Genomic DNA, 21894 nt, shown 5'->3' with positions numbered 1-21894 from the left:
TAAATTGAAACGATTAGTGGAAAAATATAATGAAGATTAGTATCAAGTTGCGACACATTTTTCCGATCGTTCCGATGTTCAATGTGAACAACGTTGGTGTAAATTTACGAAAAGAAAAGTCTGAAAGTTTGAAAATCATTCGGAAAGACATTTTTTTTGGATCTGAAAATGTCTGAGGACGTCTGAATCTGAAAATCGGTTCAAATAATTATGAAAATCCTTTATTATGGCTTAAAAAATCTGAACACACTTTGTATACAATTAATTATAATTATTATTTTTTTTTATTAATTATAATGTTGCAAATTATCTTGAGAATAAATTAAATATATCATATATGTTTTGGTTGTGTATTCAATTAGTGAATTAAAATTGATTGATTGATTGATTGATTGATGATTATTTACCAAACAATTGAAAAAACCGGATACTGATATAAAAACAATATTATTTATGTGTTGAATAATAATTTTAATAATCATAGATATAAACATATGGTAAAACAACACGAAAAAGGTGATGATGATGATTATATTTTTTTCGAACGGGATTTCTTTCTGTTTTTTCATTTTCGTTGTTTAAAATGATATAAGAATTGTTACTGGAATATAGAAATGAGAATAAATATATTTCATTAGATTTGTTTGAAAATATGATTTGTTGAATACCCTTACGTTAAATTCTGATGATAGTTTGTAACAAATTAGGTAATTGTTTGTTGATATTGGCTACGTGGGTAATCGAGAACCAGAATTGATTATTTCATGAGCCGATATGACATGTTCATAATAATTGATTAAAAGCTGAAATATCACAATTCGGGTATTTACAAATGTTTGTTGAAAATGTCAAATAAATAGTTGACCCCCGCTCATCGCAGAAATCTTGGAAAATGTTTTGATGCATGAAAAATGAATATAATATTTCTTGAATACTAAGTCTGGTTGCGCATTCCAAACCTAATACTCGAGAAGATCTGAAAAAATTGTGTCAGACAAATTATTAAGCAGAACCAATTATTGTGTCAGACAAATTATTAAGCAGGAAAATGTTTTGATGTTCGTTAATGAAAATTTATGGCTATCTCTGATTAAACAAATTAAAACATTTTAATTAAACAAAAAGAGACTTTATTTAAACTTTTCATTGGGAATAAAAGTGTATTGTGTGTGTAAAACAAATGTGTAAAAGAAATGATGTAATGATGTTACAAGATGGATGATCATAAAATGATACCAGTCATTTTTGAAATCATTCGTGATGATAATTTCGAAATAATGAATGCCAGTTGTTTGAAATTTTCGTATCTTCCTCTTTCAACCATCCCTTCAAAACATCCAAAATCAAAAAATAAAAGAAATTCAAAGTCTAGACTTTTCATACTTCTGTTTTGAGATAATTGTGGCATCGCTTTAAGAACATCTTCTGGAAATTTAATCGAAGAAAGACGTTGATCCCAAATACTCAATTGTGTTTTGTTTAATTTCGATGCTTTTAATTCATTTTTTTCTTCACTTGTCATTGCTTGAAACCATCTTTTTGTAACCAAATCATCATCTATCCAGCGATTGATGATACTTTTCACCGTGCCCAAATATTGGGAGTGCATTGCTTCCGGTCAACAGATGATTGACATGTCTAGGTATGCTAATCTCATAAGCTGACAATTTCATTTGATGCCCATAGTTGGCTTTCCTCGATTATTGCTGGCAATGGTTTCGCCAGCTTATATTTGTCCGAAGTTCAAAATAAAGCCAGTTATTACAATGAAAACAACCAACAAGGTATAAAGTGGAAACATGTGCAAAAGATCAGACCAAGTTATCTTGTGTTTGCATGCATGCCGAACGTATACGTTGAAATGTTACGAAATTTAAAAATTCACAATAAAACCGTTATCAAAACAATTGAATTAATACAAAAATGTTCATTCGAATCATCAGCTTCAACGATATTTGCATTATCTACAAATATTAGAAATTCTGGCAGTGCTATTGCTGTCATACGAGTATCTGGTGATGAGACATTAAATGTGATCGATTCAATTACCAATGGTAAAGCCAATCATATACGTGCTAAACCTCGTCAAGCTTGTCTCAATGATTATGTTGATCCGAATACCAATGAACTAATTGATAAAGGAATGACATTATGGTTTCCACGGCCAAAAAGTTATACCGGTGAAGATCTTTGTGAATTTCATATACATGGATCAATGGCTGTCATAAGTAAAATGCTTACAGTCATTGGCAATATTCGTGGCTGTCGTTCAGCAAAAGAAGGTGAATTTACTCGCCGTGCTTTGATGAATGGAAAACTACAACTAATACAAGCGGAAGGTATTCGTGATCTAATTAATGCACGTACAGAAAATCAACGACGACGTGCACTTAGTGGCCTGTCCGGAATGTTACATTTGAAATTTAATCAATGGCGTGAACAAATAATTAAATTAATGGCTCATATGGAAGCGTTTATTGATTTCGGCGAAGAGGAAATGATCGGCGATGATGTAATGAAAGAATTGAATGTAAATATCTGTAATTTAAAAAAAGAAATCGATCAACATGTTGCCAATACTAAATTGAAAAGTGATTTCATCAAAGATGGATTACATGTGGCCATCATTGGTCAGGCTAATGTTGGCAAAAGTAGTCTCATCAATAAATTAAGTCTGTAAGATTTATGCAATCTGTTATATTCACGCTAATGATTTTTTTGCAGCCGAAAAAGATGTTTCAATAATCTCGCCAATTAGTGGAACCACTAGAGATGTGGTTGAAACATGGATGGATATTGATGGAAATTGTGTTTGTATAGCTGATACGGCCGGTATAAAAGATGCTGATCATTCTAATGTTGATCCAATCGAACGACAAGGAATTCAGAAAGCCATTCAAAGAGCCAAAGAATGTCATCTAATTATTATGGTAGTGGATGCTGACCAAGTTTATCGTCATAAAAAATTAATTATAAGTGATCATTTGAAGAAAATTATTGAAAAGAAATCTGAATCGGAATTATTATTTCTGGTAAACAAAATAGATCTGGTAGCCAATAGTGATAAACGTCAAGAATTGGCATCAATTTTGGCCAAAAATCAAATGTCAAAGCCAATCTATGTGAGTTGTATAAACAGCGAAGGATTCGATGATTTTATTCAACAATTCAAACAAAAAATTGAACATAATGTCGGCACGAATGAAGATTTGATTGCATTCAGCAATGAAAGACATGTAATGCATTTAACAGAAACATCTAAAGAATTGGCAATAACAATGAAAAATCTTGATAAAGATTTGGCCATCTCATCATTTCATATTCGTCAAGCATCATATCATATTGGATGTTTGACTGGTGATATTACCACTGAACATGTACTCGATGTATTATTCAAAGATTTTTGTATTGGAAAATAATGTTATTGGCTTGTATATTAATAATAAATACAATTGATTGATTGATATTTACAGAAAACATTTGTGTTAAAAACTGAAAGACTGATTTTGTTTTGTTTTGTTTTTTGTTCATACATAGATTGAACCATCATTTGGTTTAAGATAACCAGTGGCAATAAGAATAACATCGATCAATGTCCATATGCCGAGGCCACCAAAACTAAACAATTTACCAATGCCTTCTTGCCAATTACCAAGATAGAAACGATCCACACCAAAGCCACCAAGTGTAATGCTTAACATTAATGCAGTTGACCATTTATAGCCAGATTGATATTCACATCTAGTGAATTTATAAAATTTTCTATGACCTAAACAAAGTACATCATCACGAACTGTACACATTGTTTTTATACGTGTATTCAATTGACATGGAAATTGTGGCCGACATTGATAAAGATCCGGTGGTAATTGATAACAAAATGAACAATGGTATGTTTTCGTAAATGGTTTATCATAATCCTTGTATGTGAATTGAGTAAACAAAAAAAAATTGAAACAAAAAAAAATGAACCAAAAATCATAAATCTCTTACCAAACAATTTGAATCATTCAACACTATACAGGTAGTGTTCTGTTGGGTACCATAAACACAAGAATAATTAAAATGACATTTAAAACAATCGGGTTTCAGATCCGAACATTGTGGTGTTGAGCATTTCATTGATTCTTTTTCATCAATAGCAAGCATATTCATGGCAGAAATATCATCATCACCATTGGTATGTACACGAATTAAAGCAATTAAAAGACAAAAAATTAAATTAATTAATAATCTATAAATGAATTTCATATTGATTAATCAAAAAAAAAATGAAAATGAAATGAAAATAAAAATGAAAAATTCGAATCAATCAAAACAATTTGATAAAAAATTTTCTTTTCTCAAAAGCAAAGACCATTCATATACAATGTGTATAATTGAATTCGAAACAAAAAAAAACAAAAATCTTGTAAAACTTGAAATTTTTTTTTCAATTTTATTTTTATATATGAATTATTAAATGATGATGATAATAATGATGAATTCATCTTTGGTGGTGGTGGTGGTTTATATGATGAATTCATCTCATATTTATGTGTGTAAAAATTATGGATGAATATAATGGATAAAATTGTGTGTGTTTGTGTTTTTTTTTTGTTTAAATGACCAGAAAATACATTTGGGTTATTATTCCGGTGTGATTTTATTACCATTCTTTTTGTTAGAATTTTTCTTCACTTTATTCACATTATTCTTGTTGTTTTTATTGATGTTGTTGTTATTGTTGCCACTGTTATTCGAACAAGGTTTAACAACATTTTTTACCGGTTCACAATCATGACTATTTGGTGTTTCTGGATTCGTAGCCAATGTAAGTGTTTTATTTTTCAATCCTTTTTCACATGTTGACCATTCGGTTTTATTATAGGTACATTCTAATTGAAAAAAAATCAATATAAAGTTTGACAAAAAAAAAAAAAACAGGACAATGGCACACTTACGTTTTCGACATGATTTATTTACGACTTTTTCCGCTTTACAATGCGATGATGATATATCCGTTCGAATTATATCGATACGTTCTCTCATACCATTGACACAATCTGACCATGCACCTTTAATATATCTACATTCTAAACACACATATACACGTGTATTTGGAAAATAAATCAAGAGAAAAAAATCGAAATGTTAAAATATCGACAATGATCAATTTTAACCTCGAATTTCATGAACAAAACCGGAAATCAATGTCATGAAAACAAAAAAAAAAACACATACGTTTTTTACATGGTCGTTCCATATGTTTTTCTTTTATACAATCAGGTAAATGAGCTTTATATGTTTTTAGCCGTAATATTCGTTTTTGTATTCCTTAAAATTTATTTAGAAAATTGTTCAATGAACCATGATTATGATGATGATGATGATGATAATCTACTTACCAGTATCCGGATCACAATCTAACCAACGGCCTTTTTCATATTTGCAATCTGAAACGAAAATAAAATTAATTATCTTTTAATTTCTATCTACAGAAATCATCGGATCAACAAATCATCAACTTACCTTTATGGCTTGAAACAATTTGAATCGATAACGACAATAGAATCTGTGCCACCAAACATAATACGTAAATCATCAATGTTGTTTTCATTTTGGATTTTGTTTTTTCTTGGAAAAAAATGAAAAAAACGACGACGACGACAACAACAACAACAACAACAACGAGGATACACAACAACGATGTTGGATAGATGATAGTAAAACTAAAAATGGCAACCAATGATTATCATCATCGTAAAATGGTGGTCATGTCAAATTTTTCAAAATAATCAAAAATGCCGAAAAAAAAATGAAATATTCGAATGTCTCACACTATATGTTGTGTGTGTATATATATATAGAGAGAGAGTGTGTGTATGTAGATTGGGATGGCCAAACAGAAAAAAAAACTTTGAAGAGAGTGGTGCACATCCGACCGAATAAATAAACAAAACAAAACAAAGATGATGATGAAAATCTTCAAACAAACACAACCAGTGTTTTTTTGTCTAACAACAACAACAACAATCACGCGACTTTGACAAGATGTATTTATATCCAAACTAGAAAAAAAATCAGAAAAATTGGGATTGGTCTATTTGACCACGGCCTTCTGGATAATGGTTTCAATTCTATTCTATTTCATTTGTGCACATAAACATCATCATCATCATCATCATCGCCATCATATGATTGGATGAATTCATTTACGCAAAATAACCAAAATCTAGATCTAAATCAAGAAAAAAATCTAGTCATTCGGTGCCAATCACACCAAATACACACACACATCAATGATGAAAAGCCGACGAAGAAGTAAGAAAAACAAACTTGATTTGAATCAATTAAGATTCATTTCACTATATATATTTATTACTGAATTAGTCAATAAATAAATGACACATCTGGCCAATGTATGTTTTCTTTTGAAGTAAAAAAGATGAAAAAAAACCAGCAGCAGCCACAACGACCATGATAAATTATCCATTTCCTCAATGTTTTTTTTTGTTGCCCCGATCAAAACAGCAGCAGCAGCAAAAAAAAACCAGATTCGTTTTTTATTCAAAGAAAAAAAAACTTGTCATTGAACCTTTGATGCTGGTAATGGTAATGATGATGATGATTATGATGATGATGGTATACCACTATAAATGAATAAATTACGAAATCATGATCATCACTATTTATTTATTTAGTTTTTTTTTTGATAATAAATGATAAAAAAATATAACGGAAGAACGTAATGAAGACAATGATGATGGGTCAATTAATGTTTATTAAGTTTGTTTTTCTTTTGCTTGTTTGTTTGTGTGTGTGTGGGTGTGGAAAAGTGAAATTGAATGAAACACAAAATATTTACATACACACATGCACACACACACACACACAGAACATGAATCAAAGAATGAAACAAGAATTTGCACTATTTATGGGTGAAAAAAAAAGTTCTGTTTAAAATCAAATAATCAAAGAAATTGGGCTAAAAAAAAATTTTTTTTGAAAGGAAGAAGCAACCATCACACACACACACACACACACAACCAAAACAACAACAACAAAGATATTCCTGGATAAAAAAGAATTGAAATTGTTATTATTTACAAACAAATTGTTGTTCTAGAATCTATAGATTTTTTTGTGTGTTTTCTATGTAAATAAATAGTAATTGATTAATATGAAAATATGAAAATACCTGGCAGATGATTTATGTGTTTTTTTTGTTGTTGTTGTTGTTTGACATGTTTGTGTATAAATATAGGAAGATTTGTTCACAAATACGTGTTTGTTTCATCTAAATCAAGTTTCAACAGTAGGCATATTTATTGATGATGGTTTTTTTGTTGGTGATTGTTGCTGTGTTGATGATGATCCATGATTGTCATCATTATTATTATGAATTTCTGATTGATTATTGCTACTACTAGTATATGGAACGAATATTCTTATCTTTGATGGTGATTGTTTTTTCGGTGATGATAATGATGGTGGTTTATTAGTATTATTTGGACTGATATGATTGCCATTGTTTGTTGCTGTTGTTGTTGTTGTTGTTACTATTGTAGATTCCATCATTGAATCATTATTTATTTGATGATGATGATGATGTTGTTGTTGTTCACCAACTGGTATGCTAATTTTGGTCATTTTTGATGTTTCAATCATTGTTATTGATTTATCATCATTTTGATTATGATGTTTATGATGGTGATGATGTTGGTGGTGATGATGATGATGAGGATGATGATGAATATGAGAATTCATTATGGGTGATGGTGTTGAATGACTACGTAAATACTGTGATGTTGTGGTGGTCACCGTATGGCCACTACTACTATTATTATGATTATCATCATTATCGATAATCACTTTGGTTGTTGTCATTTTTTCATTCGATGATGATTCATTTATGTTAAAATTTTTCAATATTTTAATCGCCTCTTCTGTACTAGATGGCATTGTTGAATGAATTTTCATATCACAATTTGTTCGCAATGGTGATGATGAATGTTGAATATTTTGACGAGTAGTTGATGTTATTATACGTTTATATGTTGATGAATTATTCTTGAATGTCGGTATGGTTCCATTATTATCATTGATGATAATTTTTTTAATATTTTCACGATTTCTTTGATTAATAGATGAAATGAATAAATTTGCACTATTCAATTTTTCATCTAGATCGGCACTCAAATGATTGATTTCATTTTCAATTTCATCTATGGATTTTTCTCTTGACGATAACGATGATGATTGTGATGGTGATTGTCTATGATTATTTTGTTCATCATTTAATGAACGATTCGATGAATTAGGTCGATTTAAATCAGGCGATATATTGGATAATGATTTGTTCGATTGTCGATGTGGTTGTGTTGATGTTGAATGATTCGACATACGACTGGAAAGTTTAGCTGCTTCAATACTTTCATTGATGGATACATTATCGTATAGTGAAATTGATCTATATAAAAAAAAATCATGAATTCGATCAATTCACATGGAAAAAAAACTTGACACACTTACCCAACATCTTCACGGCTACCACTGGTACGGCTAGTACAAACCGATGAAACATCATTACCTTTCAATCGTACACTACCGGCAATGCTTTGATCATCGAAACCCATACGTTCAGTGGCAATTATGCCGAATGGCCGTGATGGAAATTCACTATCCGATGGTCTTTCAGGTGAAAGCATTTTATATTTCCTATATTTTAAAATGATAAAGAGATAATCAATAATTGAAACAAAAAAAAATAAAATCCCAATTTGAATCGATTTATATATTTACTTTAATTCTTGCACTGATTGTTGTAATGCCTGTATAGCTGAATCATCATGATAACCAAAATCTTTTTCCAATTCAATTTGTAAAAATTCAATCGTTTCTTCCATTGATTTTCTCAATATAGATCCTATTCATTCATTTTGAAAATCATTATGGTCAAAATTATCAATCAATTGGGCTCATAAATAATTAATCAAATTACAAATTATATATATGATGACATACTTTTATGTAATTTGAGCAATGTATAGCTCATACCGGTTAAAATGATTTCACCATCAAGTAAAAATACATCCCATAGCCTGGTGAAGGAGTGAGAAGAGAAGAGATAAAAAAATGCAGTTTTTTTGGGCAAAATCTTTTTCGATAAAATACCTTAATGTCAATGAAAATGGTACACGATCAAGGAAGCATTGAAAAAACCACTTTAACGTATATAAAGTCGAATCAATGTCATACTTCTATGGTTCACAAAGATAGGAAACAAAAAAAAAATGGAATAAAAAATGAAAAAAAAAATCTTGCTACCACAAACCTTGAAATGTTTCCAAACTTTTGGTAAAAATTTATTGATAATTTTATCATGATGTTTAGCGAAACGTAATAATTTTGGAAAGCCCGGTATAAAAAATCCATGCATAGCATGTCTTTCGTTTGACATCAAAGCTGATAATGACCAGAATGCATCCTTAATTAAAACAGGAAAAAATCAATTAAATTGAAAGGGCAACAACAACAACAAAAAAACATTCTACCTCCTCATCCATGTACATTAATAATAGTGCGGCAATTTGTGACATTCCTTGACAATAGCCAATTTCCTATAAAAAGAAATTTGTTTTTTTTTTTTGGTTAACTTTAAAAATCATTATTATTAAACTAGTGTTATTATACATACAGAATTATAAACACTATAAGCGACCAATACTTTGAACAACATTTGTTGTTTTGTATTATAACGTTCACGAAACATAATATGTTTACGATACGTTCGATTAACATCGAGGTCAATTTGACGAATATCTTTTGAGTATTGAAAACCACAATCTAACATTTCTTCATATTTTCCTAAATTTTACAATTGGACCAAAATGACAGAAAACATCAATCAAATTTCATTAGATAATAAATTGTGAAATTGTGTACCTGATTGTTCTTGTTTCAATTGTTGTATGTTTAATAAACGTCCCCATACTTCACCACGTAATGCATTTGGAATTCCTTTATATGTACGTGATTTAATTTTCTCTGAATCTGGATAATACTGGTCCCATTGTTTGAGCATTTTAAGCCATTTATTTAAACGACTATTTTCTTGTAGTTTGAGCTTTTTTTTTGAAAAGAATAAATTGTTGGATTAGTCAAAAATTCAAACACAGACACAAGGCCACTTACTTTGGTTTCATATTCAGGTAATCGATCTGGAAGTCGTTCGGCACTGGTAATGGCAAAAATGAATGAATGAATAATCAAAATGATGGTCATTGATCAAATCACTTACTGTATAAAACCATAACGATCAGTTGCATGATAAATATCATAATCTGGATCTTCCCATGCATTAATTTCATCTTTATCTAATTTATCACGACCTTTACGATATTTTTCGATTATAATTTCACGTTCATCTTTATCATCCATCATCTTATAGCGTTGTTGTTGTTGTTGTTGTGTAATTTATAATTAGAAAAAAAAATTTTGTTTGCTACAAAAATAAACGCCACAAAACAAAAATAAACAAACAAACAATATAATGACACAAAAGGATTTAATGTGTGTGGGTGTGTGATTTTTCTGATGGTGGTGATATGAAAAAAAATTACACTACAAACACATTATCCAAATGATGATGATCAGATGATGGGCAATGATTTGATTTTGATGTGATAATAACAAATCGACAAATTCTGGAATGTAAAAAATAAACACAATGATGATGACAACGACATTTAACAAATCAAAATCGAATGTTTTGTTTTGTTTTGTTTGATTGTTGACAATTTTTTTTTTTTTTTGTTGCAATGAGCAGCAGTAGCAACAGCAGCAGCAGCCGGTTAAGTTTTTTTTGATATGAATGATAATTTGTTTCAACAATTTGTTTATTTCTTGAAAATTTCGAATCAATTTCGATGGAAAATCTCACTATGCATGCATGTGTATTTTACACACAATTCCTAATTTTGACAGAAAAATGAATGATGAAACAATAAATTCGAAATCATCATCATCATCATTGTCGTCGTCGTCGTTGTTGTTGGTTGAACAGAATTCATTTAATATATGTAAAAATTTTTTTTTCAATCTAAATCATGTATATATCAAACCGTTTTTATTCGATGATGATGATGATTATTATTGAGAGATACACCTACTGAATTGATGTATGTATTCACCAACTATAAAAAATATAAATCATACACACACAAACTACACAATGAAATGATTGCAATCAGAGAGAAAGAGAGAAGAAAAAAATTGTAGTAGGATGATAGTAAATAACGATAGCAAAAGAAATGGGATATTGTTGTATTTAGTAGTGAGAGAGAGCAAGAGAGAGACAAAAACACATCGAGAGCAGAGATTTTTGCAACAAAATATCATTAACACACACACAAACAATCCGCATCACATCCAAAATAACAACATCAGTTGGTTAGTTAAATCATAATAATCATCGACAACATCGACAACAACAACAACAACAAGAAACGAAATCAAAATATCCAAATCGATAAATTGGGATTTTGTTTGTTTGTTTGTTTGTGATGGCTTTTCTGGAGATGATAGATGTGCGTGTAACAAACACACAAAACATACACACATATACACACACAAATGAATACATTCGATTTTGTTTCCCGTAAAGTTTCCTGAATTAGATTGTAGATGGATCCATTGGATAATTTTTGGGTGAACAAAAAGTTTTTCTGTTCCCATTTTTTTTTTTACATTCGTGAGAATTTTATTCATTTTTTTTTCGTTCGAAAAAAAACATGACGTTGTTTTGTTGTTTGTTGCTAATCAATCGAATTGATTAATGGATTGATATTGTTGATGCTGGAGGAAGAAAATTTTTTTTTTTTTCAAACATGACATGACATCATTATCGTGAGCAACCACCACCACCACCATCATCATTTGAAAAAAGGCAAAAAAAACTTGGTCTTATCTTTATGTTTTTGTTTTTGTTTTTTTTTTGTCAAATTGAAACTTTTGCTCATCATCGATTTTTTTTTCTGTTTGGTCTGAGATCATCATTTATATATAAATAAACGAAAAAATGGATTCCAAGAAAAAAGAAAACGTCGTTCTTACAGGTAAAAAAAAATTGGAATGAAAATTGAATTTTTAAATAAATTTTTTTCTTCATTGATCAAGGATTCGGTCTATTTCGTACATATACAATGAATCCATCGTGGGAGGCTGTTCGATTGATTGATGAACGAAAATTTGATTGTTCAAATATTGAATTGGTCAAAATACAAATTCCTGTTGCATATGATGAAGTTGAAAAATGTGTAAAAGAAATATGGAAAAAATATCAACCAAAATTAGTGATCCATTGTGGTGTATCAAGTATGGCAAGGAATTGTTTACATTTAGAAAAACGTGCCGTAATCAATAAGGAACGTTATTGTCAACCAGATATTATGTCATGTTTGCCAAAATGTTGTCCAAATGATCATGTGGATCCATCACCAAAACCATTGGATTATGTTTGTACTGAAATGCATCTAGAATCAATACGTGATGAAATCAATAAACATTATTATGATGGCCACATAATGATTCCGGCTAAAATATCCGATTTTGCTGGTGAATTTCTTTGTGAATTTATTTACCGTTGTTCATTACAATATGATTGCCATAGAACATTATTCATTCATGTACCAGATATTAATCGAGATTTATCGATTGAAGATATTGCAAAATGTTTAGAATTGATTATTCATTTAGCATTGAAACAATTGGATTCTGGATCTTCTGGATTCTATTCATCCAAAAGCAACAAACAACCAAGAATTCAATCGAATGCAATTGATCGATGAATGAATTGTAATTGTAATTTAATTTAATTTAATTTTTTTAAAAATAAAAGGTGTGTATGAAATAATTGAAAATTTATATAATAAAAAAATAGTCTGAAGAATCAATTTGAAGAAGTATGATAAATAAATGTATGATGAAATCAAAGTTTTTGTCTGTTTCAGTCAAAATAATAATGATGATGATGATGATGATTAAGATTAAAATTTTACCGGGAATTTTAAAAAATCGGTTTTTCTGTTCTCTTTAATACTTTTGGGGGAATGTGTGTGTGTGTGTGTGTTTGTTGTGTTGTCGTTGTGCTATTATTATCGGGTATTATTTGTTTAATAATAATCAACATTGAGGATCGATATAATAATTTGATTATGATCGACAATGTTCATTCATTCATAAATTCATTGAATTAATTGATTGTATGATATTCTCTTTGATTGGTTGATAATAATCTCGTTGAAATATCACCATTTCAGGCAGTTTACGTAAACCAATAAACATTTCTGTATCGGTTTCAAGTATGATGATTAAAAATCCGGTAATCAATATGAATATAATCAATGCACTTAATAATGATGTGAATAACATTATGCATAGTTTTTTGCCACATGATATTTTTGATGTTTTTTGTCGTTTTGTCAATTGATTTAATTTATCCATATTTTTCATGTTGTTGTTGTTGTTGTTGTTGTTGTTGCTGATGCTACTACTGTTATTATTATTATTATTATTGATGATGATATTGTTATTTTTCGATTCATCATCATTTTTATTTAAATGTTTCATATGTTTACCAGTAGCAGTAGTCATATATGGCTGTTGATATGTTGATGGTGTTTGATCAACAATTTCGCTTACTTGTTCTAATGTTTCATCTGAATCATTTGTTGTTGTTTCTTCTTCAGAACTTTTCTGTTGTTGTTGTTGTTGTAGTTGTTGATGTATGGATGTTGATAATTGTGATGGTGATGATCGTACCATTGGTGTTTCAAATGATATTGTATTTGGTTCATCACCAGTTGGCGTTACATCTGGCCGCATATCAAATTCAGTTGGTAAACATGGATTTGTTGTTGATGATAATCCAATAATACGTTGTTGTAATGATGGATGATTATTTTCATAATCTTCATTCAATTGGTTCAACAATCATTGAACAATTTGGTTGAAATGTACCATCTTTATGGCTACCATAATTTTCTGGTTCCGATACTATTGAATAATTTAGATAAGGATCTAAAATTTGTAAATAAAAAATAAAAACAAAACAGATGCAATAAATATAAATTATTATAAATTCATCACAAAACAATTACTTTTATCATCATTAAAACTTGATTGAAATTTATTTGGTGATCCATCATCCGGTAATGGTGCCGTATTTGAACGGCCAAATGAACGCATAGACATTGGCATCGTATTCATTGAATGACGACGATTTATTGTCGATGTTGCCGTTGCCGTTGTTGTTGTTGTTGTTGCAGGTAGTTTTTTCATATCTTCAATAATTTCTCTTTCAACACGGCCACTTTGAAATTGATAAAAAAAAACGAATAAAAAACGGAAATTTGCAATAAAAAAAACCTACCTATAACGAAGTTTACATTGTTTCGAAAATAAACCACCACCAGTCGTTATGGTTGGAATATCATCGGATGAATTCATTGTGAAAAAATATCGTTGTTCAACGGCTGAACGCCATAAATTCTGACATGCAGAAACATTTGGACATTTAAATCCGACAAGATTCTTTTTCTTTATAAGAGAAAAAAAAAGTGAAAATTGATTTAAAATGAAAATGAATGGAAATTGCATTACTACTTACACCGCCAGAATAATGATGAAGAATGAACATTTTACCTTCATAGGTAATTTTTTGCAATTCATTCCATTTAAAATGATATACTTTTTTGTTGCCTTGAAAACTTAATATACCGGAATGATTAATACCAATTAAGTATTGGATTTTTTTATGATCTTTCACTGGATATGGATCAATACCATATGTTTCTAATTTGGATGCACGTTCAAGAAATTGTAGTTCAGCATCTGCAGGTGTTAATGATTTCATTTCATTCATATGTATCTCGATGGTTTCCAGTTCAATTTTTTCATTCTGATTCGGTATAATTTTGAATGTTGATACATAATTTTCTTTATGTTCAGCATCATTATAATCACCTAATTCAGCTATAAATATATTATCAACAGAATTAGAGAATTTCGAAAAAAAAATTCCAATTGTAATGAATAAATAAACACATACATTGTACAACACAAGCCATCAAATAGATTGCATCGGCAGGAAGACAATAAAGACGACGATTCAATAAATCACGTCGTAATTGTAGATAAAGATAATAACGTGTTAGCTCATCTTTCAATAATATCGGATTAGCCGGATAAAATTTGACACGAAAACAGAATATGATTGGATTTAGATTTTTAACTTGTTTCAATATCGAACGTGTTGGATCTAGCCATACCTTTTTGTTTTGTTTTGGGAGAGAGAGAGAGAGGTAGAATTTCATATTATCAAAACATGAACAAACGTATATATCTCGTATATACATACCCTTAGATTATTGGCATCAACAAAACGTAAACCAAAGTAATCTTTTTCCAAAAGATTTAATGTTTTAAATGCATAATCCAACAGAAATTGACCTTTTTGTTCACGCTAAATGGGTGGAATAAAAATTGAATTTTTAATTTTGAAATTTGAGATTTGAATTCTTGTTACCTGAAAACTAGTCTGCAATACTTCTTCATCATCCAATAGCCTTATGGCACATTGAAATTCTAATTGATTTGATGATAGATCTTTTTTCGAACCAAATCTTGATAATAATGTTCTAGCCATGTTTGTTTGTTTGAATGTTGATGATTATGGATTATATGAATTTTAAAGTCGTTATATGAATGAAATTTAAAGTCGATGATGATGATGATTACAAGACACAAACAAACATGAAATGACAAAAAAAAAATGATGAAAAATTAAAACCGCACCAACATCTGAAATGATGACGATGACCACCACCACCACCACCACAAACACTGCCAACAAAATAATGCTGCAACACAAAAGTGATGCAATTTCAGTTTATAAATTGAATAACAGAGTGAGAGAGAGAGAAAGGGAAAAACCTTGACGAATTCAAAATTCAATTGTTGTTGTTGTTGATGATGATGATGATGCAGATGCAGATGTTTGTTTTGTTTTTCAAACAGAAGTGTTTTTTTTCTGTACATTCATGTCCAAAACTATCTATATATAAATGAGGAAATTTTAAAAATCAATCAACCAATCAATCAATTATGGTCAACCGGTGGGATTTTTTTTTTTTTAATTTGAGGAATTCATATTTCACTGATTGAATGAATGACGAATCAAAGTTGCACATATTTCATATACATTTCCGTTGATGAATTTTGAATTTTAAAAACAAAAACAAACGAAAAAATGAATTTCATTCATTTCCAAGGATTATTATCGCAACAATGGTTGATTCTGTATTTCGCTTCGTTTGTTTATTTGATGGAAAAAAATCAAATTCCCACCAAATTATATGGGAAAAAAATTCACAAATTGAACAGTGTGCTGTAAAAATTGAGCCAAACTGGACAAATGGAATGGAATGAAATTCTGTGCGCCATCTTTCTTTCAAGACAATCATAATATAAACCTAGATGCTCATCATCACCATTCACATATATAACAATAATGTGTGGGCAACAAAAAAAAACACAATGAACACCAGTTTGGGGACCAGTTTCTCTCTCTCTCTCTCTCTCGCTCTCTGAATTACCCCCGACAAACACGAATTAAATTTGAATCGGGTTTAGGTGATTTTTTTTTCATTTGGTTCACTGATGGTGGTAGTGGTACTGGTATACACACCTATTTTGAATGGATTTCTTTCGTTTTACTGAATGTTTTTTTTCTGGTTATTATCCGCAAAATATTCCAACAAGCAGCGCGAAAAAAAAAAATATATCCTGAATATTAATAATACCGATTAGACAATGAAGATGGCGCTTCTGGTTGTTTATTTGATATTTTTTTGTTTTCTTGGTGGAATATTCAAGTTTTATTTATATGGGTTCGAATGTCTGAAATCATCATCAGATTTTATTTGTTGAATAAAAAAAAAGGTTGATTGGTTCAATGAAGAATTCAGATTCAAATCTCTCTCTCTCTCTATCTCTGTATCTGTCGGTGAATATATAATATCGTTCCAATTTTCCTTCGAACGCCCATCATCATCATCATCATTGTCGATGTGGGGAAAAAAAATGGAACACAAACACACATTTTATATATAGAGAGAGACAGAGAGACAGAGAGATCATTCGATTGGGATTTGAAATTCGATAATAAAGTTTGAATAAATTTTTTTTTCTTTTTCAAGTTACGATGGAAAAAAATAAAATTTCACACACACACACACACACACACACACACACACACACACACACACACACACACACAGACACGCATATATGTTCGATTTGAAAATTTCCAATTTCTAAAATGGATTTTTTCTTTTTCTTTTTTGTCGTACAATTGACAATGATGATGACGTGTGTGTGTGTGTGTGTATGTTTTGTCCAATAAAAAATCAATCGAAGAATATGGAGATAAACTGAAATCGAGTTATCGGACGACGACGACGACGAGGAGATAAAAGCAGTAGAATCATGATGAAAGAAAAAAAATTTCCAAATTTCATTCAATGAAAGAAAAAAATTTTCCGCCAATATAATCCAATTTTCGTTGAATAGAATATTCTTATTCTTATTCTTATCCTTTCATTCATTTTCAAATTGGTTTCGTTTCATTTGTTTTTTGTTTTCTTTGCATTAATTTGTTGTTCAAACGAGACAATAACAACAACAAACAACCGATTAGTAGATAGAATCATTGATGATGAGCTTTTGAATAGTTTTTCTGTTTCTTTTGATTTGTTGTTATTCGAATAAAAGGATGATCCTCATCAATGATAATGATGATGATGATGATGTTTATCAAGAATGGTACAAATTTAATGATGATGATGATGATGATTGTCTTTAAATTGACTTTTTATTCGGAATTTTCAAATGAATTTTTTGTTTTTGTTTTTGTAATATTCCGTTCACAAGGATAAAGAATTTCGAATGTTGTACGTCTTTTTTGAATGACGTTTGACGATGATGATGATGTTTCGAATGTTTGTGTGTGTGTGTGTGTGTGTGTGTGTGATTTCTTTATGATTCTTGTGATTAAGTTTTCACATTTGTCAAAATTTTTTTTTTTTGTTTGGAGGTGGGGGTAAGTTTCGGATTTCTGTTTTCGTTGTGTCTGGTATTTTTGATTGATTGGATTTTCATTTTCATTTTTTTCGTTTCGTTTCGATTCTTTTTATTTAGCCCATCATTATTTTCTTTTCATCTGCAGGTTTCTATTCTATTTGTTGTTGTTGTTCGGGGGCTGTCTAAATATTTTCGCATGGATGCATTCTGTTTCTATGGCCATTCCACATTTCGGTGTGTATGTGGTTAACGGGAACCATTCTTTTACTTGCAAATTGGAACGTCAATCTTTTTTTTTCTTCATGGTCTTCATTTTGCTCAAGGTTTGTAAAAACACACACAAACAAACACTGATTAGATGGATGAGAATTGGGACTAGTTGTTGCTGATGTTCAGGCACCAAAAAAAATCCCCAAACATTCCATATTGATCTGAACAAACAAATAGTAACAGAAGAATGTAAAATTTTTTTTTTATTTTATTTTTTTTCATATTCTAGCACGAAGAATTTGATATTCCGTTTTTTTTGTTGTTGTTGTTGCTGCTGTTGCTGACTCTCTGGATATTTCTCTCATGGTATGGAAAAAAAACAGAAATTCTTTACACACAAAACTTAATCGATTTTTTTTTCTTTTTTTCTTCAATGAAAACAGCTTCATATAACAACAACAACAACAACAACAATAACCAATCTCAATAATTGTCTTGAAAGATTTCTTTTTCATTGATAAATGAATGTATAGTGTGTGTGTGTGTGTAATTTACATCCACATGTGCATAATGTATACATACAATGTTTACAATGGGAAATTTTCATTTTTTTTCTTTCTTTCTTTTTACATCACCAACAACAACAACAATGTTTGAAAATGGATCAAGTATCCACTATGTGCACATGAAAAAAAATGAATGTTTCAATGAATGGTAATGATGATGATGACGATAGTTCTCTCTGTGCCTGTTCATGATCATCAATAGATGAATAATAGAGCCATTCTTTTTCTGGTTTTTTTTTCTTCTGTTTGGTTTTTCTAATATTTGTCTTCCTTATATATTTTTTTCATTTTTTTTCTTGTTTCCAATTCCTTAGGACAATTCTTTGGAATTCAATTGCGATAGAAGAAGAAAACAATGAAAATTCATGGCTCCATGACACATACACACACACACACAAACAGAGGTATTACGACATCACTTTATCATCTTTTTTTTCACTCCTTTATTGTCAAATGGAATGAATGAATGAATGAACAACCGATATTCACAAATTTCAAACAGAATACAAACATAGAGAAAGAAAAGAAGCAAATAGAATATGATCAAGAATCCAAAAGAAAAATGATTGTTTTGCAGTTTTTTTTCAACAACAACAACTACTACATATCTATTCGCGAATATTATCATCATCTTTTTTTTGTTGAAAAATTTTTCTTTGATACAAACAAAATGGTCACATTATCTATGAACATCATCTATTTCTATTCTTCACTCTGTTGTTTGTGTATTTATGCTGATCATGAAATTCTTTAACCACCGCCACAACCACCACCACCACCACCATCACCGATCATCATCACTTTATTGTTATGATTGTGGTTTTGTTTTTGTTTTTTTTTTCCATCCAGACGAAGAAAATATCCAAACCAGAAATAGTCTCCAAGGTATAGTTAGAATTTTTATTTCTTTTCATTTTTTTCTTCATATATCGAGACATAATTTTTCTTCTCATGAAGTTTGTGTGTGTGTGTGTGGGATTCGTCAACAATGAATTCGGTCATAGAATCGAATCATAGAATTGGGTAAAAACAGAAAAAAACAATGAATTTTTTGAATTGAATGTATGTGTCTGTGTGTGTATAAAAGTTTTATTTTTCACTATAAGAAACTATTGTAATAATGCAGAAAACAGGAAAAAGTGATGATGATGATGATGATGAAGAATATAACATGACCATACTGATGAAATATATTGATGGTAAAATGAACATGAATAGAATACTAAATAAAACCGATTCCGGATTGAATTCCGAAAAAAATATATAATGCCAACCATGAATGAATGAATGATGATGATGATGAAAATAAAAATATGATGTACATTCCTGATCTCTCTCTGATTCTTTCTCGTTATGTCCATCTATTTATGTCTGTTAAGCCTGATTTACTGTTGTTGCGAATAGAAAAATAAAGAATCTCTTTAGCTTTTGTTGTTGTTGTTTCTTATCTTACCAACAGTAGTAACAACAACAATAAGAATAAGAAAAGATCGAGGTTTTTTTTCTTCTTCTTTCTATGAATGGTTATGAATGAAGAATAAGAGAATTTTTTTCCTAGGATAGGGTTTCACAAAACAAAACACAAAAAAAATTGCCGGAATCAAATTTTGTGTGTCTAATCTTTAGGTTTGTTTGAAAATTCTATTTTTGTCATTATTGTTGTCGTTCATTGAGATCATGACAAGCAAACAAATTGCCATCAAAATAACTAGAACCAGAATTATTTGTGAAATGTTTCACACACACACACACACATACATAACGGTGAAGAATTGATTCTAAACGCGTAGACAATGAATCAATAAATGAATGAATGTATGACCCCTTATGATTATTATCATGATCATGAAACAAGAATAATTCAACAACAACAACAACAACAACAATGATAACGACAACAACAAATGTGAAACAACAAAATCGAGACTGGCATTTTAATTTGTCACAATTTACTCTCATTTATTTCTTGATGATGATGATGATGATGATGATAATGGTGATGGTGATGGTGATGGCTCACGAATCTAATTGTTCGTCATTGTGGCTATGATGATGGTCGATGATAAAGTTGCCATAAATTTTGATGATGACGATGATGATGATGATGATAAAATGGTAGCAATGACAGCAACAAAAACGAATAAATTTTCCCGATGCTTTTAGTGTTTGCGATCATCATCATCATCATCATCATTATAGAAATTGATGGCCAAATATTTTATCTTGCCATCAATATGGTTTTTTTCCCTCTATTCATCTATATTCCAAGATTCTTGCAGCAGCAATATATTCACTATGGTTCAATAGAGTTGACTTTGGTTGGTTAGTTTTTTTTATTCTTGCCTTTCGGCTAAAATAATTATTTATATCACACACATAGACACACACACACACACACAATGGTGTCACTATTCGTGTGTGTGCCGGTGGTGGTGTTTATGTTATGACGAATGTTCCGGTATTCTATTATTATGGTTCATTGAATATAACCACCACCCATACTACCACATTTGGCGATATCGATCTTTTTTGCATTATCATTTTTTTCTGTTTGAACGAGTGGGAAAAAGGGGTAAATTGAATTGATTTTTTTTTTTTTGAAAAAAAATTTGCATTAATGTTGCACACACACACACGCTGTGATCACACCTAATCATTATTCTGTTATGAATAAAAATTTTTTTTTATTTTTTTTTTTGGTGCAAACCAAAATTGCTTTCCATCCACCCCTTTTGTTCATTACTGTGTAACTTTGATGACCAGTGGCCTTTACATAATAATTTTTTCTATTTTTTTAAAAAAAGAAACCACAGATGGTTTTGTGTGTGTGTGTGTGTTTATGCGCTTAATTTGCATAATAAATCTATTTTAAATGTATAATTTTTGATTATATCATCAAATGACCAACGATCATCATCATCATTTTGATGGTCACTGAATCATGGTCAGACATTCATTTATTTCTCTCTCTCTCTCTCTATCTCTCTGGTTCTTG

The 21894-nt window shown here is 30.0% G+C and overlaps 6 protein-coding genes across 6 annotated transcripts; 2 read left to right on the top strand and 4 right to left on the bottom strand.

Moving 5' to 3' along the window:
• Nucleotides 1–1842: 1842 nt before the first annotated feature.
• Nucleotides 1843–4333, bottom strand: amx (TM2 domain-containing protein 3 almondex). Its single transcript, XM_047061300.2, has 2 exons — nt 3994–4333; nt 1843–3920 (listed from the first exon to the last, which is right to left on the bottom strand). Exons 1-2 carry the CDS (start codon nt 4249–4251, stop codon nt 3528–3530), a joined length of 651 nt encoding a protein of 216 aa, XP_046917256.1. The 5' UTR covers nt 4252–4333; the 3' UTR covers nt 1843–3527.
• Nucleotides 1862–3477, top strand: LOC124497622 (tRNA modification GTPase MnmE). The gene is made up of 2 exons (XM_047061290.2): nt 1862–2672; nt 2725–3477. The coding sequence occupies exons 1-2, from the start codon at nt 1862–1864 to the stop codon at nt 3417–3419; spliced, it is 1506 nt and encodes a 501-aa protein (XP_046917246.2). The 3' UTR covers nt 3420–3477.
• An 85-nt stretch (nt 4334–4418) lies between the features above and the next one.
• On the bottom strand, nt 4419–6524 carry LOC124497631 (uncharacterized). The gene is made up of 5 exons (XM_047061302.2): nt 5512–6524; nt 5388–5435; nt 5224–5316; nt 4944–5075; nt 4419–4877 (listed from the first exon to the last, which is right to left on the bottom strand). The coding sequence occupies exons 1-5, from the start codon at nt 5597–5599 to the stop codon at nt 4630–4632; spliced, it is 609 nt and encodes a 202-aa protein (XP_046917258.1). The 5' UTR covers nt 5600–6524; the 3' UTR covers nt 4419–4629.
• A 137-nt stretch (nt 6525–6661) lies between these two features.
• On the bottom strand, nt 6662–10672 carry LOC124497708 (uncharacterized). The gene is made up of 11 exons (XM_047061385.2): nt 10283–10672; nt 10177–10219; nt 9928–10108; nt 9680–9849; nt 9537–9602; nt 9317–9469; nt 9157–9242; nt 9007–9083; nt 8785–8908; nt 8515–8700; nt 6662–8452 (listed from the first exon to the last, which is right to left on the bottom strand). The coding sequence occupies exons 1-11, from the start codon at nt 10423–10425 to the stop codon at nt 7285–7287; spliced, it is 2397 nt and encodes a 798-aa protein (XP_046917341.2). The 5' UTR covers nt 10426–10672; the 3' UTR covers nt 6662–7284.
• Nucleotides 10673–11748: 1076 nt separating this feature from the next.
• Nucleotides 11749–12892, top strand: LOC124497630 (pyroglutamyl-peptidase 1). The gene is made up of 2 exons (XM_047061301.2): nt 11749–12098; nt 12160–12892. The coding sequence occupies exons 1-2, from the start codon at nt 12062–12064 to the stop codon at nt 12828–12830; spliced, it is 708 nt and encodes a 235-aa protein (XP_046917257.2). The 5' UTR covers nt 11749–12061; the 3' UTR covers nt 12831–12892.
• Nucleotides 12836–16458, bottom strand: Frmd5 (FERM domain containing). The gene is given in 8 exon segments (XM_047061284.2): nt 12836–13962; nt 13964–14061; nt 14142–14353; nt 14414–14580; nt 14651–15015; nt 15092–15311; nt 15401–15505; nt 15569–16458. Coding segments are annotated over 8 exon segments (2031 nt in total). The 5' UTR covers nt 15689–16458; the 3' UTR covers nt 12836–13218.
• Between the last annotated feature and the right edge of the window lie 5436 nt (nt 16459–21894).

Source organism: Dermatophagoides farinae, chromosome 9 (genome assembly GCF_024713945.1).
Source record: "Dermatophagoides farinae isolate YC_2012a chromosome 9, ASM2471394v1, whole genome shotgun sequence".
In the NCBI taxonomy this organism is placed as follows: domain Eukaryota; kingdom Metazoa; phylum Arthropoda; class Arachnida; order Sarcoptiformes; family Pyroglyphidae; genus Dermatophagoides; species Dermatophagoides farinae.
This window is presented reverse-complemented; position numbering and strand designations above follow the sequence as displayed.

Coding starts and splice junctions, on each gene's coding strand:
- LOC124497630 (XM_047061301.2), top strand. CDS start 12,062: ATGGATTCCAAGAAAAAAGAAAACGTCGTTCTTACAG. Junction 12,099..12,159: donor AGAAAACGTCGTTCTTACAG/GTAAAAAAAAAT, acceptor TCATTGATCAAG/GATTCGGTCTATTTCGTACA.
- LOC124497708 (XM_047061385.2), bottom strand. CDS start 10,425: ATGATGGATGATAAAGATGAACGTGAAATTATAATCGAAAAATATCGT. Junction 10,109..10,176: donor TACCTGAATATGAAACCAAA/GTAAGTGGCCTT, acceptor TCAAAAAAAAAG/CTCAAACTACAAGAAAATAG. Junction 9,850..9,927: donor ATTGAAACAAGAACAATCAG/GTACACAATTTC, acceptor TGTAAAATTTAG/GAAAATATGAAGAAATGTTA.
- LOC124497631 (XM_047061302.2), bottom strand. CDS start 5,599: ATGAAAACAACATTGATGATTTACGTATTATGTTTGGTGGCACAGATT. Junction 5,317..5,387: donor AGATTGTGATCCGGATACTG/GTAAGTAGATTA, acceptor ATAAATTTTAAG/GAATACAAAAACGAATATTA. Junction 5,076..5,223: donor GGAACGACCATGTAAAAAAC/GTATGTGTTTTT, acceptor ATGTGTGTTTAG/AATGTAGATATATTAAAGGT.
- amx (XM_047061300.2), bottom strand. CDS start 4,251: ATGAAATTCATTTATAGATTATTAATTAATTTAATTTTTTGTCTTTTA. Junction 3,921..3,993: donor TGAATGATTCAAATTGTTTG/GTAAGAGATTTA, acceptor TTCACATACAAG/GATTATGATAAACCATTTAC.
- LOC124497622 (XM_047061290.2), top strand. CDS start 1,862: ATGTTACGAAATTTAAAAATTCACAATAAAACCGTTATCAAAACAATT. Junction 2,673..2,724: donor TAGTCTCATCAATAAATTAA/GTCTGTAAGATT, acceptor ATTTTTTTGCAG/CCGAAAAAGATGTTTCAATA.